The sequence below is a fragment of the Schistocerca nitens genome, chromosome 2 (assembly GCF_023898315.1).
Source record: "Schistocerca nitens isolate TAMUIC-IGC-003100 chromosome 2, iqSchNite1.1, whole genome shotgun sequence".
Taxonomy (NCBI): Eukaryota; Metazoa; Arthropoda; class Insecta; order Orthoptera; family Acrididae; genus Schistocerca; species Schistocerca nitens.
The window spans coordinates 1,110,829,982-1,110,847,664 of record NC_064615.1 but is presented as its reverse complement, the minus strand read 5'-3'; the positions used below and the strand labels follow the sequence as shown (position 1 = coordinate 1,110,847,664).

At 40.1% G+C, this 17,683-nt stretch overlaps 1 protein-coding gene across 1 annotated transcript in view; it reads left to right on the top strand.

Moving 5' to 3' along the window:
• Window positions 1–17,683, top strand: part of LOC126237504 (general transcription factor IIF subunit 2) — an 86,835-nt gene that overhangs the window by 44,025 nt on the left and 25,127 nt on the right. The window contains exons 3-4 of the mRNA XM_049947661.1: window positions 190–263; window positions 12,037–12,188. Of these exons, the coding sequence (XP_049803618.1) occupies window positions 190–263; window positions 12,037–12,188 (226 nt within the window). The remainder of the gene's footprint in view (window positions 1–189; window positions 264–12,036; window positions 12,189–17,683) is intronic.

The following is a 17,683-nucleotide window of genomic DNA, read 5'->3' as shown; positions in this document are numbered from 1 at the left end:
CTCTTACATCTTGTTGAACTCAAAGTACTAAGAGGTTTGTTTTGTGTGTCAGACATTTATTCCATAACCCAGAGCTGAGTTAAGACAGCTGTGCAGTTTGTACATAAATTGCATTTCAGATTATGTATTATTCAGTTCATTTGCAGTATTGCATATTCATGTAGATATTAATAACGCATTTAATTTCAGGTTCCAAAATATGTAGCTAACAAATGGGACAAAGCACCTGGTAACATAGAAGTAGGAAAACTAAAAATTACCAAGTGAGTAGAAAAATTATAATTTTTAAATAATCTTTTGGTGGTTTGTAGCCTAATACATTTCTGGTATTTGTATTTGCCTGATAGGGAAGCTGGAAGAAACATAACTTTATTTTCAAAGCAACAGATTTATCTTCTCGTCATATCTTCAGTTATATAAGGCATTCAAAGGTTTATCAGAATATAAGGGCTATTTGTAAAGTAAACTCCATTTTCATGTGGGATGGGGAGTAGTGTGGAGTACAGAACAATCACCTCACTGATTCAAGCACCTGAGCAGTTTACTTAGAACTGTGATAACTAGAAAATCACAATATTGTTTTTTAGTTTACTGAGATCATTCAAAATGAGTGCTGTAAAGTTTGCATTGCGGCCGCCAGTTGGTTTTACAAGTGCAGCACCTTGAGAAAATAGTTACAAAACAAGAAAAAAAAATTTTATGTTGGAATATCTGAGATGTTTATCTGTTACCACAGTGCAGTGTGCATTCAGAAGGAATTATGATAAAGAACTACTATGTAAACAAGGCATTCTGCATTGATATCAACAATTTAGAGACCCAGGTTGTCTGTAAACAGAAAAGTGCCAGTCAACCAAATCTGCCAGATGCAATGGTGCAGAGGGTGAGTGATGGTTTTGTTTGTGGTCCTCGCATGAACTTGGAATACCACAGCAAACATTTGGGAAGATTTTGCAATGGCGGATGCATGTCAAACCATACCATGTGCAACAGTTAAAACAGGAAGATTAAGGCTGGCTGGCACTTTCAATTATGCATCACAATACAGGAAGCACTGGAAGAGGATATTTTGCTTTCAAGCTGATAGTCAGCTAAGAAGCAAACTTCCGTGTTGTCCGTGGTCAGAGGTGATCTTAAAATTTAATATTCTTGACATAATCCTGAAATTTAATATTCTCGACACACTCTTGGCACTTTGGATTTTAGAATACTGAATTCCCTAATTATTTTCAAAATGCAATTCTCATGTGTCTAGCTCCAACTACTATTCCATGTTCAGAGTCTGTTAATTCCTGTTGTGTAGCCATTATCAAGTCGGAAATCTTTTCGCTCGAATCACCTGAGTACAAATGACAGCTGCGCCAACGCACTGCCCTTTTATACCTTGGGTACATAATACTACTGCCATCTGTATATGTACATAACATTTCTCATGACTATTTTCACCTCAGAGTATTTTGATGCTCTTAACTTGACAGAATTCAGTCTAGGAACTGTAGTACTCTTTTATTAATTAATTGATATCATTTAAGTTAATATCTCTCATATATATATATATATATATATATATATATATATATATATATATATATATATAACAGAGGGAAACATTCCACGTGGAAAAAATATATCTAAAAAGAAAGATGATGGGACTTACCAAACAAAAGCGCTGGCAGGTCGATAGACACACAAACAAAATATACACACAAAATTCAAGCTTTCGCAACAAACTGTTGCCTCATCAGGAAAGAGGGAAGGAGAGGGAAAGACGAAAGGATGTGGGTTTTAAGGGAGAGGGTAAGGAGTCATTCCAATCCCGGGAGCGGAAAGACTTACCTTAGGGGGAAAAAAGGACAGGTATACACTCGCACACACACACATATCCATCCACACATACAGACACAAGCAGACATATGGGTCGCTTAGAGGAAGCCTTCTTGGTTACCCAGGCCTGCCAACCCAAAGTTTGGTACAGATTTATTGATGACATCTTCATGATCTGGACTCACAGTGAAGAAGAACTCCAGAATTTCCTCTCCAGCCTCAACTCCTTTGGTTCCATCAGATTCACCTGGTCCTACTCCAAATCCCATGCCACTTTCCTTGACGTTGACCTCCACCTGTCCAATGGCCAGCTTCACACGTCCGTCCACATCAAACCCACCAACAAGCAACACTACCTCCATTATGACAGCTGCCACCCATTCCACATCAAACGGTCCCTTCCCTACAGCCTAGGTCTTCGTGGCAAACGAATCTGCTCCAGTCCGGAATCCCTGTACCATTACACCAACAACCTGACAACAGCTTTCGCATCCCGCAACTACCCTCCCGACCTGGTACAGAAGCAAATAACCAGAGCCACTTCCTCATCCTCTCAAACCCAGAACCTCCCACAGAAGAACCACAAAAGTGCCCCACTTGTGACAGGATACTTTCCGGGACTGGATCAGACTCTGAATGTGGCTCTCCAGCAGGGATACGACTTCCTCAAATCCTGCCCTGAAATGAGATCCATCGTTCATGAAATCCTCCCCACTCCACCAAGAGTGTCTTTCCGCCGTCCACCTAACCTTTGTAACCTGTTAGTTCATCCCTATGTAATCCCCAAACCACCTTTCCTACCCTCTGGCATCATCTTAGTTATATATATATATATATATATATATATATATATATATATATATATATATAAAGATGATGAGACTTACCAAACAAAAGCGCTGGCAGGTCGATAGACACACAAACAAACATACACACAAAATTCTAGCTTTCGCAACAAACGGTTGCTTCGTCAGGAAAGAGGGAAGGAGAGGGAAAGATGAAAGGAAGTGGGTTTTAAGGGAGAGGGTAAGGAGTCATTCCAATCCCGGGAGCGGAAAGACTTACCTTAGGGGGAAAAAAGGACGGGTATACACTCGCACGCACACACATATCCATCCGCATATACACAGACACAAGCAGACATTTGTAAATTTTTTCCACGTGGAATGTTTCCCTCTGTTATATATATAACAGAGGGAAACATTCCACGTGGAAAAAATATATCTAAAAAGAAAGAAAGTGATGAGACTTACCAAACAAAAGCGCTGGCAGGTCGATAGACACACAAACAAACACAAACATACACACAAAATTCTAGCTTTCGCAACAAACGGTTGCTTCGTCAGGAAAGAGGGAAGGAGAGGGAAAGAGGAAAGGATGTGGGTTTTAAGGGAGAGGGTAAGGAGTCATTCCAATCCCGGGAGCGGAAAGACTTACCTTGGGGGAAAAAAGGACAGGTATACACTCGCGCGCGCGCACACGCGCACACACACACACACACACACACACACACACACACACACACACATCCATCCGCACATACACATGGTGTATGTGCGGACATACACAAATTTCAAGCTTTCGCAACCCACGGTTGCTTCATCAGGAAAGTGGGAAGGAGTGGGAAAGAGGAAAGGATGTGGGTTTTAAGGGAGAGGGTAAGGAGTCATTCCAATCCCGGGAGCGGAAAGACTTACCTTAGGGGGAAAAAGGGACAGGTATACAATCGCACGCGCGCACACGCACGCACGCACATCCATCCGCACACATACAGACACAAGCAGTCATATGTAAAGGCAAAGAGTTGTGTGTGCGTTTGTGTGTTTTTTATTGTGTCTTTCTACCAGCGCTTTCTCGTTCGGTAAGTCACAGCATGTATATATAATCTTTTTTTTTCCTTCTTTCTTTCCCCCGCCCCCCCCCCCCTCTTGCGTACTTAGCAAACTACTAACCATGTGACTATCCACCAACTGAGGGATCTCATGAATTGAGTTGTATGTTAAATGGGAAGAGTTCTGTGATAGAATGTGTGATAGTGGCTAGGATAGAATAGAGCCCCATTGAAAAAAGAGAGAGAGAAAGAAAGAAAGAAAACGTCCAAACAGGACAGAGCAACCAGGACTGAAGAACAACAGAAGACAGGTCCCCAAAGACAGGTACCCTTCTTTCTCCTCACTTCAGGATCCTTCTCTGTGGAGTTTTTCACCTGTGGGCCATAGGTTACAGGTGCTCATCAGTTCTACAGAACAGACACTGACAGCTTCAACCCCACAGGTCCACAAAATTGGCTGTTATTTCCTCTGTTGCAACTGACGCATCCACCCTAACACAAACATCATACCTCTGCTTCAATAATGTCATCCTTGTACAGAGAATCTATCCCCCGACACATCAACAAAATATGAATGTCTAATAATTATGATTAAATCACTCAGACATTATAAAATACTCCCATAAACCTACTCTTTCTTTCATGGTAACCAAAAAGTAGTAAGAGAGAAAAGTTAACCTAATACAAAATACCAAAATCTTCTTGTTTATTTTCTTATTATCCAATGGTTTTGAACATCAATCTATAAACTTCTTTAAATCTGGACAACTATATAATCACTTTCTCTGTCACTACTAGGATTTACCCAAGCACTTACTTCAGAATGGTTGACCATGGCTTATATAAGTAATGATCCAGAGAAGGAAAGTTGCTACTCACCATATAGCGGAGATGCTGAGTCGCGTTAGACAACATATTCACACAATTATAGCTTTCGGCCATTAAGGCCTTTGTCTGCAGTAGACACACATACACACTCACGCAAACGCAACTTGAGACGTGTGCAAGTTGCGTTTGCGTGAGTGTGTGTGTGTGTGTGTGTGTGTGTGTGTGTGTGTGTTTGTGTCTACTGCTGACAAAGGCTTTAATGGCCGAAAGCTATAATTGAGTGAATCTTTTTTGGTGCCTATTGCGACTCAGCATCTCTGCTATATGGTGAGTAGCAACTTTCCTTCTCTGGTATTGTTACATTCCATCCTGGTTTCTGTTGTTTATTAAGTAATAGCTTTCTGGGTCAGGTGTCATACCGCACCTATCGATAATATTTCCTGTCAACACACAAATTTGCGATTAGCTTAATTTGATAGTCTTTCCTCGTTGCAGTGATTTTTCTCATCTACAACTAAGGATCTATTTGCATTGCTCTTGGGGAGTCCGGCCGAGTGCAGTCATTTATGTAACACGATATTTTGTCGGTGTACCTTGACGTGACCTTCAGTTGATACCCGTAGAAGGAGAATCTTCACTATGTTGTGCCTCCTTTATACTCTTATTACTCCACATCACTTCCCTCATTACCTGGCCGCATGCTGCATGAGGTGGATTGATGGGGAAATGTGATTGCCATATGCTGCTAGTGAACTCCTGTCCCTCAGTGCTTCTGCTTTCCCTGTTGCATGTGGAATTTTGACTTCAGTTGGCTGTGCACTGGGTTCTACACTTTACTGAGAGTGAAGCCATCATCTTTATTGATCAGACTGTCAGCCACTTGTATTTCTATACATCCTTTAGAACACAGTCCTAAAACAAAAAGGTCTGTCTTAGCATTTATATTCATATTTCATTGATTCTCTTGACTATTGTCTGTGTATATCAACATCTTACCAAATAATTCATTGGCAGTTGATGTAAGCTCTAATAAAAAATAAAAACCAAAATTAACACATTAAGGCTGAAAATACCATAAATTGATAACTCATTCCTTCAAAGAGAAAGCAGTTTACCCCCCCCCCCCCCCCTGATAGCTAGTGGCTAGTTCCCTGTCCCCACCTGTAAGATTGGTAGTACTAATTTACTGAGCTGCTGTAAATCTAGTTAAAAGTTCAATAGTGGGTGGTCATTTTCTGTAATTTCTTCATATTCTTTTCTTCATTCCCTTTTATTTTTCTATGCATTTTATTTTCTGACCTGTCCATCCCCCTCTGCCCCCCCCCCCTCCCCACCACCACCACCACCACCACATATAATGTAATTAGCTTTCCGCTGTTATTAACTCTTGCATAATGTTTTGTTAGTAATCTCTATCTTGCTTATTGCCCTGTTTTCCTCCTCTAAGCTCTCAGATTTTCAAATATTGTCCGATGTAGTCCCCACCAGTCAGTCTTTCCTGATCTTCCCATCTAGCTAGTCTCCCGTGATGTGGTGTTCTGGACAACTTTCCCGAATGCTACCCATTTCCTAAACCACAGCAGTTTGCGTCATACTGGTGAATAAGCTAATTAGTACCTTTTGTTTAAAACCAAGGATGGGAACCACACCAAGCTCAAAAGTTCTTATTAGTAAAAATAAATATCACAATATCAGTTGCAAGGTCGACATTTTTTTCTTAAAACTGCAGCACACCTGCCTGTAAAACAGCACGTTCAGCAAGTGCGCGTTGTATACTACTTGAGCAAAACCAAAATGGAGCTCACTTCGCTGTTGATTGTCGGGAAGCACTGTGCAAGCAAGGTTTTTTATTGTTTTGCAGCAAGAATTGCCTGAATATTTCCTGGATTCACCTTCCTTGGTTATGTAAATAAGTTTCAAAATGGAGAATACTGTTATAATGCATATCAGAGATTGGTAATATATTATTTCCAATAAAAAAATTATCTTGAAAATATGGAAATTTGTTGTAAATACAGTAGAGGTGACTAGTTTCTAGAATGAAGTATACCAAGCAGATAAGTAAGTACACCATGGTAACAAATGGGAACAAGAGCGGGAACAATGGCTCACTCTCACTCTCTGCCCTTGTTTTGCATAGTTGAGACCTTTGTAGTGTCTGAGGCCAGTGCACTGCCAGTTGGCTCACAAAGAGCTTGGTTATGTTAGTTATTGATCGCTGGCATGTGTAACAGTTGTATTGTATTCGTTCAGGCGTAGTGGTGTACATATTTTCGTCGTGAATAAATGGAAACATACAATGTTAACCTAAAAAAAAAACTGAATGCTTTGAAGTGGATAGACAATGGTGAGAATGTATTTAAATTGGCAACAGAACTAGGTGTTGGCAAAGCAACCATGTGTGATTGGAAGAAGAACCGAGTGGAGCTTGAACAGTCCTGTGCAACATCTTCAGGAAAAACACTGGAAATTCCCAGTATGATAAAGTGGATGAAGCTCTTTTCCTTTGGTGTACGCAGGAAAGAGAAAGGGGAGCTCCTTTGAGTGGAGCACTGGTTCAGGAGAAGGCTGTTTACCTGAACAAGTTAAGGAATGGTGATGAGTCTTTTAGTGTGAGTATGAGTTGTTGGACAGATTCAAGAAACGTCATGCAATCCTTCAGCTAACAATCACTGGAGAGAAGCTTTCTACTGAGCGTGATGTAGCGAAGGAATATTTGGGTGAGTTTGAAAAAATGATAAGAGAAGGAAAGCATTCTCCCCAACAAATTTATGACACTGACAAGACTAGCCTTAATTTTAGGGCATTACCAACAAAAAGACTGGCATCAAAAGCAGACCACCATGCTCCTGGTTTTAAAACGTGCAAAGATCGTGTGACTATTAGCGTGCAGCAACGCTGCTGGTAATCACAAGCTGCCTTTAATGCTGATCGGCAAATCTGCTAGGTCCAGAGCTTTTAAAAACTGCAACATGAAGTCCTTGCCTGTATATTATCGCAACCAGAAAAAAGCATGGATGGATGGGAAGCTGTTCAAAGAATGGTTTCATGGCCAGTTTGTTCCCTCTGTTCGACGGTTTTCTAAGGAAAATCATTTGTCTCCTCATGCAAACCTATTGATTGATAGCGCACCATCTTACCCCAACACTGAGGAATTATGTAATGGAGAAATTGTGGCTAAGTTTTTGCTGCCGAATGTTACACCACTTCTACAGCCAGTGGACCAGGGTGTACTGCAAACATTAAAACTGATTTACAGAAAACAGTTTTTAAGAATGCTGACCCAAGATGATAGCATTCCTTTAGTGGACAAAATAAAAAGACCAATCTGAGGGATGTTGTTTATTGGGCCGCTGAGGCATGGCAGAATATTTCAGAAAATACTCTTGAGAAAATTGTGGAGAAAACTGTGGACATCTCTTGAATTTCAGGACAACCTAGTTGAAAATGAAGAGGAAACTCTACTACAAATGATACAGCAATCCCTGGATGTGAAGAAGATAATGAAGGAGCCGTAAATGAGTGAATTGCATCAGATGGGGCATGTGTGGAGAACCTTACTGACACTGATTTAGTTGCTGCTCTGACTCAAGACCAGGAAGAAGATGACTGCTGTGGCGGAAGTGACGATGAGCCTGAAAACGACAAAGGAGAGCTGGTGCTACACAGTGACACAGCAGAAGCTCTTGACGTCGCACTACATTATTTGGAGCAACAGCCCACTACGACACCTGCTGATTTGATGTTTATGAGATGATGGCACAGTTATGTGTCATATAACAGACTGTCTTCATTCCCCCCTAAAACTATGACTGAGTTTTTGTCATCTACACAGTAGGGATAAAATGTCCGCTGTATTTTAGTAAGGTTGACAACTTTTCTTTCATTCTTATGCATTGTTTAAACCTAATGTTTTCTTGTCAATTTTTCTAATACATGTTTACTGTACTGTGTAAATTAAAATAGTGTGTGTGTACAGCAGTTTACCGCACAGTTTTCCATACTTAGACTAACATTTTTCATGTTCGGATCAACGGAACGTTTGGATTACCAGGGTTCTTTTAAGTGGGACTCTGCTGTATTTCTTTTCTTGTCATTCATAATAAAAAAAATTGTTACATCATCCTCAACAGATTAATACTTGAAACTTCCTGGCAGATTAAAACTCTGTGCCGGACCGAGACTTGAACTCGGGAACTTTGCCTTTCGCGGGCAAGTGCTCTACCGACTGAGCTACCCAAGCACGACTCACGCCCTGTCCTCACAGCTTTACTTCTGCCAGTACCTCGTCTCCTACCTCCCAAACTTTACAGAAGCTCTCCTGCGAACCTTGCAGAACTAGCACTCCTGAAAGAAAGGATATTGTGGAGACATGGCTTAGCCACAGCCTGGGAGATGTTTCTAGAATGAAATTTTCACTTAAGATCAGATTACATTTAAAAGAGATGGGCATGAATGAGAAGCAATAGTTTAGAAAAAAGTTGTGTGAATTTGTAGCCTGCCCCTGATTTTATTCAATCTATACATTGAGCAAACGGTGAAGGAATCCAAAGAGAAAATTAATTCATAGAATTAAAGTTCAGGAAGAAGAAATAAAAGCTTTGACGGAATTAAAGTCTCATCGGCAAACCACAGAGATAATGAAGAACTTGAAAGAGCAGTTGAATAGAATAGGTAGTATCATGAAGAGAGCTTATAACAGCAAAAAAAGAGGGAGGAGGTGATGAAATACACAAGGACATGTTGAAGATCAGTGCCTCTGAATTTTTTGTGTGAAACCTCTTAAAGTTTTTTTTTTTTTAATAAAACAAACTTTATTAACATTCTACATCTTTTTTCTTTGTGTCTACATATTTATTTCTCAACATAGTAATAAACACTTTTCTCCCAAAGAGAGAACAGTTTGTTGATACTGTCATTATAGATGGTTGACTTCGTTGATGTAACCGCAATCTCATCTCTGCTTGAACAGCTTCTTATCTATCTAAGTGAAGTCCTCAGAGATATTCTTTAAGTTCTGGAAACAGTTGAATATCGGATGAAGTCAAGTTGGGACTGTATGGAGGTTTATTGATGACAGAGCGCCCCAGGTGTTGGGTTGCGTTAGGCGTCACAGTGCTCGTGTATGGTCTGGCATTGTCATGCTGAAGGAGAGGGTGCTCCATGTGTGGACAAACTCTTTCAATTCATCCTTTGTTTTCTGAGAGCCTTGAACACTCTCATGCATTGAATTGTTACTTTTACAGACTGCTATATTACACTCCACAAATTTGGAGCCCACTAGCAGCAGAGGGTTGCAACTTGCGTCAACGAAATGGGAAAATTGACTAAGTAATTTGCATGACATACCTTAACCAATATTGAGAACAGAATAAAAAATTCGGAGATGTTACTTTTCAGCACTCCATTGTAGTTAAATTAAATCAGTGATCACTGAGGAATTAGATTAATACATGAAACACTAAAAGTAGAGGATTTGTTGTGTTGTGGTCAGCAAGAAAAGAATTTCTGTAAAAGAGAAATGTGTTAACATTGAGCATAAATTTGCATTACAAACTCTTTTCTGGAGACATTTGTCTTTACTGTAGGCTCTAATGTAAGATAACAGTACAGACAAAATATGTGTAGGAGCTATATGTAGGTGCTATAGAATACTGATAAAGGTTAGGATGAGCAGGTTGGGTAACTGACTGAATTGGAAGAAAAGAACTTTATTGCAAACTGACTAATGTATATCGCAGTAATCATGTAGAGATGAAGAGGCTTGCACAGGATAGGTCAGCATAGAAAGCTGTATCGAATCACTCTTCAATTTGAAGATGGCAACACCAACAAAATAAAAAAGTGTTGTTAAGTACGGCCTTAGACAGTGGATTTGTATTGAAATTAGCAGTTAAATTGTCCTCAGTTTGACATTCATGGAAGTAACGTGAGAGTAGTGAGCACTCAAAGTTTTGTATCGCCACTCTCGCCAATCCAAGTGTCTCAGTGCTGTGTTGAAGGCTAGTGGTTTTAGTTTGAGAGAAATAGGATTGAATAATGTCTTGTAGGTTTTCTGTGGTTTCTCTGAATTATTTAAGGTGATACCCAGATGGGTCCTTTGAAATTGACTCTGCTGATTTTATTCACCATTATTGTCCAATCTAAGCTTGTGCTCAATCTCTTATGACCTTGTCTCTGGCATTGAATGTATCTGGCATTGTGAATAAGAACAACCATCATCTGTAGAATGGTATGACAATAATGAGAATTTATGCTGGACCAGGACTCAAACCCAGATTTCCTGCTTATCGTGGGTGGGCAGTCACTATACCGTTTAGCTATCTGTGTATGACTCACGGCCAGACCTAAACCTCCATTTGTCATCAACCGTTCGTCTATGATCTGTACTCATGCATCCATTACAGGTCAGACATTGTACTTGAAAGCCGCTTGCCTGGTATTGGCAGAGGAATACGATATTGCAGTGCCTGTGCTACTCTGATTATGGTGCAGAGTTCCTTTGGACATGCAAGCATGTCCAAAGGACAGAACTTTGCATCGTAACCAGAAAAACAAAGGGTCTGCACTATCACATTGTCACTAACAGGTAGTAACACTAATCTCTTTGCAAAGATATTTTCTACATTATTTGGAGGAAGCTCTTCTCAAGATAAATTATAGTCGTTAATACTCATGTCCAGATGTAAAATGATACGATTCAATTTCTTGTTCTGACATGTTTATTCACATTCAGTATCTATACTTGTTCACTGATCACCACTGAAACTAATACTGTAAGCTGGTGCAGATGTATGCAAGTCCAGTCAGTGACTTGTGTTCATCTTTCCAAACTTATCACAAAGTGTGCTGTTTTATTTATGTACTATACAGGAATGTAGTTCCAACAGGTTGTTGCCCTATATTGACTTCTTCAAATGCCAAGTGCTGCACCATTATGATGTGCACAAGTTTCACCTGTTTTTCATTATGCTAACCCTTCTAATATTGTGTGTCATAAATAACACTATTATTGCTAAACTTGTTGGTTGGCCTTGAAAACGAAAGTTCCTCAAGGTTCATCCAGTCATATTTGGGCAGTTATAAGGATGTTAGACACTTTGAGACACTTGGGCTCCTCTGTAAAACACGTTGAAGATTTGTTGTATTATTCTGTTCCACTGTTTTTCTGGCTATACCTCATTGTGTAATCAAACAATGGAAAATCTAGAATAGAATGTAACAGTGTGGTTTCAGTTGCCTGAAACTGCAGTTGTGTGTGCAAGGTGTGTGTGTGTGTGTGTGTGTGTGTGTGTGTGTGTGTGTGTGTGAAAGCTTTAATTGTGATAGTCTTTTTGTTGTGCCAATGTGCGACTTAGCATCTCTGCTATCTTTGTGTAATCAGTTGGCTTTGGAGACATACATGAATTTTCAGAATTTTACTAAAATGAGAAATGTCAATTTATTATGTTAGTCACTCACAATTTTGTTTAGTATAGATACACATAATGATGAGTAGCCTAATGTAAAATATTTTTAGTGTTTATAATGGCAATTCTTTTTGTCTCTCCTAGAGCATTGGGGCAAAAGACACATGTTTCTCTCACACTCTCAGAGTCTGTCCTGTGTTTGAAGCAACCCGGAGAAGAGAATATTCCACGAGAGCATCGGCTTGATGTTTCAACCGTAACGAGACAGACTTTAGGTGTCTTCTCACATGTAACACGTAAGGTTATTATTTAATTATAAAGCAAATTTTTCAATGTGCTACTGTTGAATTGCATAAGTGGTGTGTAGGTGCTTCATGTAGCTGCAGCAGAACTGTAAGAAATACCAGAATTACCATAAATAGAATACAAGTGTGCATGAACTGTGCTGAACTGAGGTAGACGTAAAGTTGCAGTCAGCCATGGTTGTACAAAGATGTATGACCAATGGATCCACGGAGGATGAAGAGACTGAAAAAATGTATGATGTGAAAGAATTTATTTATTAAGGGAGACAAAAATTTTAATTGTGGTTGGCTAATGGAATTTTATAATAGGAAAAGAAGAGAAGGGAAACTAATAAGAGAACATGAACTGGGGAAAAGGAATAAAAGAGAAAGATGCCTAGTAGAATTTTGCAGTTTCTTCATTGGTTTAAGAATCATGAAAGAAGTTATATACGAACCCTGGAAGGTTTCATGCAGATAATATTGAAAGACAGATTTTCATACAGGAGTTTAAACTGCAAAGCATTTCCACTCTGGCCACACATTTATTGGTTATGAAATTCAGACTAGTGCTGAAGAAATTATAGAAAGATAGAAAATTAAGAAGTCTTTCTTTGGGTACTCTGGAAATTACCTTTACATCTGTCAGTTTTGTTCCGTTAAGAGTGATGTATGAATTTCTGTCTGCAAGTAAGTCACAAATCTGGTCCAAAGCTCATTAAACTTGTGTTTTGCTCACTGAATGACAGTGTGCAACTGTATCACATGCCTTTGTGAATTTGAGGGACACAGCTTCAACCTGAGTGCAGAGGTCTACGGCACTATGATGAAGTGAGCTGAGTTTCGCAATATTTCCGTTTGTGGAACCGATGTTGATTTGCATGGAGGAGATCTTCACCCTCCAAAAATGTCATAATTCATTAACATAAACCATGTCCCATAATTTTACAACAGATTCGTATCTACAAAGTATGCCTATGCGTCTGTCCTACAACCCTTCTTGAAAATGGGAATGACTGTACTTCTTTCTAAACTGTTGCTAGAAGGGGAAAAAGTTGGTTGGCTGTTTTTTGTAAAATCTCTGTAGAATCTTATAGGTGTCTCGTCTGGCCCGGAAGTGTTCCCACTACTAAGCAATTGTAGTTGCTTTTCTATTCATCAATCATTTATCTCAGTATGCGCTACTTTGTTATTTGTATGATGATTGAAAGGAGGGATCATATTATGATCTTCCTCACTGAAACAGCTTCGGATGACCAAATTCGGTGTCAGTATAGTCACTTAGTGAGCGAATAGATTAATGACCAGCTTCCTCATATTATATATGACCAAAACTCAAAACTTCTCAGAGTTATTAGAAAGATCAGATGGCAGAATGGTACTTACAATTCATTGAATGTTTGTATTGTTACTCTCCTTACCCTCCATTTTTGCTTCGTTCAAATTTTGTTTGGCTTAACTCTTCGAGGGGCAGGTAAACACCATAAAAATTTGCCCTATACGGGTATGAGCAACAGTTTACATCTTTGAAATTTCATACACTTATAACACTTTAGTTGTATTACTGTGTTATGCTTTCTGCGGTAGATTTGTAAAAATTCATGTTAACAACAAAATATTAGCTAATTGTGGTCATTGCTGCTAACCATCATGCCATTACAGTATACAAGCTCGGTAGTTGGTGGTTCAACTTTGGCATAACTTTCTTAATTTTCGTGGTATATCTTGAAACAATTTTTTGCCATCTCTCAGTCACAAAGGTATAAGGGGGGTCAAATACAGGGTGTTACAAAAAGGTACGGCCAAACTTTCAGGAAACATTCCTCACACTTTCCATGTTAGAGATCATTTTATTACTTCTCTTCAAATCACATTAATCATGGAATGGAAACACACAGCAACAGAACGTACCAGCATGACTTCAAACACTTTGTTACAGGAAATGTTCAAAATGTCCTCCGTTACCGAGGATACATGCATCCACCCTCCGTCGCATGGAATCCCTGATGATGCGCTGATGCAGCCCTGGAGAATGACGTATTGTATCACAGCCATCCACAATACGAGCACGAAGAGTCTCTACATTTGATGCCGGGGTTCTTTAGACAAGAGTTTTCAAATGCCCCCCTAAATGAAAGTCAAAAGGGTTGAGGTCAGGAGAGCGTGGAGGCCATGGAATTGGTCCGCCTCTACCTATCCGTCGGTCACCGAATCTGTTGTTGAGAGGCATACAAGCACTTCGACTGAAATGTGCAGGAGCTCCATCGTGCATGAACCACATGTTGTATCGTACTTGTAAAGGCACATGTTCTAGCAGCACAGGTAGAGTATCCCGTATGAAACCAATTGGGCCAACTGGCGGTGAATCGAAGAAGTACAGTACATACTGACGAAACTAAAATGAGCTCTAACATGGAAATTAAGCGTTTCCGGAGTCATGTCCACATAACATATTTTCTTTATTTGTGTGTGAGGAATGTTTCCTGAAAGTTTGGCCGTACCTTTTTGTAACACCCTGTATAAACGGGATTTTTGTTCCTGAACATGAACAGTTGGTAGTACTGGCCCCACACTTCTGCTATGCTTAGGCGGGACTATTAGAAGTGAGGAGAATGTGCTGTTAGATATTTCCCACCATTTTGTCACTAATGCTCATGATGTCTGAGCAACAGGTGCACCCCTCCATTATCAAATTTCTTGCTCATAAAGGAGTTACAGCAGTGGGAATTTGCCAGAGATTGACTGCACAGTTCGGTGATAAAACATTATCAAGGACGCATGTGTTTGCCTGGCATAAAAAGACCAAGGAGGGACAAGGACGTGTGGAAAATCAGCTACACAATCGCTGTCCTCGGACCAGCATTACAGACAAAAACCATTTGCGTGGTTAAAGACATTATTGACGATGATCGATGGGTGAGAGTTTCAGAAATTGCACAGAAAGTTGGAATCAGTTATGGGAGCTGTGAAGCAATCATCACAAACGACCTACAGTCCTGTAAGGTGTGTTCCAGATTGGGCCCTAAACTTTTGACCAAGAATCTGAAGTTGAGGCATTTGGAGGTCTGTCAGAGGCTTACATTAAGGATTGCAGAAGAAGGTGATGCATTTTTCAGTTGGATTGTCACCTGTGACGAAACAGGTTCACCACCACACTTCAGAATCCAAACAAGGCAATAAGGAGTAGCGGAGGAAAGGGGAGGCAGCACCAGTGAAAGCCAAGACTCGAATGTCAGCTGGCAAGGTTCTTTCAACCTTTTTTTTTTTTATCAGCGAGGCATTTTGCCGATTGATTTTTTGCATGAGTGAAGCACAATCAGTGCTGCTTAGTACTGCGAACTGTTGAACAATACGAGAGTTGTGTATTGCTGCAAAAGATGAGACCAATCGATTTAACAGATCATCCTCCTCCACGACAATGCGCAACCCCATACTGCAGCTCTGTCTGTCTCCAAGCTACAGGAAATGCACTGGACTACACTTGATCATCCTTCTTACAGCCCGGACTTATCACCCTGCATTTTCCATTTATTCGGACTGCTTAAAGAAGCTCTAGGAGAGTGACTATTTGAAGATGATGATAGTGTGGAAAATTTCATGCACAACTAGCTGGTGACATGACCCAGTTCTTTTTATGATGAGGGCATCAAAAAGCTGTCCATAAACTGGGACAAATGCATTTCCAAAGCAGGAAACTTATGTGGAAAAATAAATTATAATTGCCTTGAGTTTCTCAATAAATGAATTTAAATAAAAAATAAAATTCTATTTTCCGCCGTCGTATTTTGCATACTAAACACAACCACACAATTCAGACGAGTGTTTTTCTTGAATTGCAAACTGTACATTTAGATGATGAGTGAATGATGAGTGATGTTGACTGCTTATGTGGTGAATACTTTCATCTGCATGTGCTTGTGTGCTTTGATCTGAGATGATATAAAATATTTTTATGTATACAGCATGAAGCAGTATCCACTGAAACTATTTTTGTAACCAACAAACTTTTGTGCACATCTCGATGGAAGTCTTTATCGAAGAATTGCTCCATTTCAGTCTCCTAGTGCATAATGAATGCATTTGTTACACAGTGGTTTACAATGTGAAAGAACAGTCTCATTCACCATTTCTTCCTTTTGCTGTCTATAGCATTGTCCGACTTCAGTCAATCAAAATTATTCACATAGTTTGTACTGGAACTGAAATTTTTCAGCACAAGAGGTCAAGTGATATTGGTTGTTGTTGTTCCGTCTTTCAGTCTGCGACTTACTGTGGATGCATCTGATGGTGCATGACATGTAGAAATTGCTTTGACTGCCCTGTTATTCTTCCATTTGTAGTTAATTACTCCATCAGTGCTTATTCTGTAATCTAATTCTCCTCTCTCCTCCTTGAGTTTTGGCATGTTTTTCCTTCTGGGCTATATTGTTGTACAAGCATACAGACCACTGGACTTAAGGTTCTTGAACAAATCACATAAATTTAAATAAATGCCCTTAAAAATAATATGTTTCTTTCACTGGTTAACTTTAGAACCACTTGTGACCCTAACCCAGCTACTGGACACTGTGAAATTTTTCCTGAATATATATCAAATTTCAAGTTGTGTGACAATTCATCACATAACATCCACACTATATAGGTTTGTCTCTCATGAACTGTTTGAGAGATGATCTGCCTTTGAATTTAGCCATAGTTTTGTCAATAGTGAGATTCTGATGTGGTGTATAGCAGTCTTGGAATCTCCTGCTCAAATGATCTAACCACAGACATAGTTTGCATAGTTTGTCATAATTCTGACTGTTTCTGTCAGTTGTGTAAGAAAATGAAACACCTACAGCCATCCTTACTGTTGAGTCTTGTACCATAGGAGGCAAGGGAGAGGATGTTGTTATGGGGGGCCAGTACCCTCTTTCTACAACACAAATGCACACGTGGCTCAATAGGGTTCTGCTACTTAACTTGAATAGAGTCCATGTTTGTGGTACAAGCTCATCAGTAATAGTCCTCTTGTCGAAAATATAGGTAACGTTGCTATAGTCACAATCTCGGCATGTGGCATAGGCTGTGCTGAACTATGCTGCTCCATGAATGAATTACTGACGCCAACGTGGAGTAGTGGGTCGAATCAGTGAGGCCTTGCAGTCAATGGCAGCAGCCTAAAGACATGCTATTGAGAGGGCATTTGGTGTGTGTTGCTTGTCGGTGTGTCTCTGGTGTCTCTCATGATAGGCACACATGATCCAGCACCTACTATCGATCTTCACGCTACATCTTAACCGCCCGGTGTGCTGGCGACAGCTTATGCCAGCACATTCCTCCTCCCCCCCCCCCTCCCCCCAAATGCTGCACCATTGGCGATTTCATGTAGGGAGGAAGCGAACGACTTTGGGGTGGGAGGCAGGATGCTGCATGTACAGATGAGGCAGGAGCTGTGACTGTGGAGGATGGCATACTCCCGACAGTACCCCACCATCTGGCTTGTGAGACAACAGAAACATCCTCTG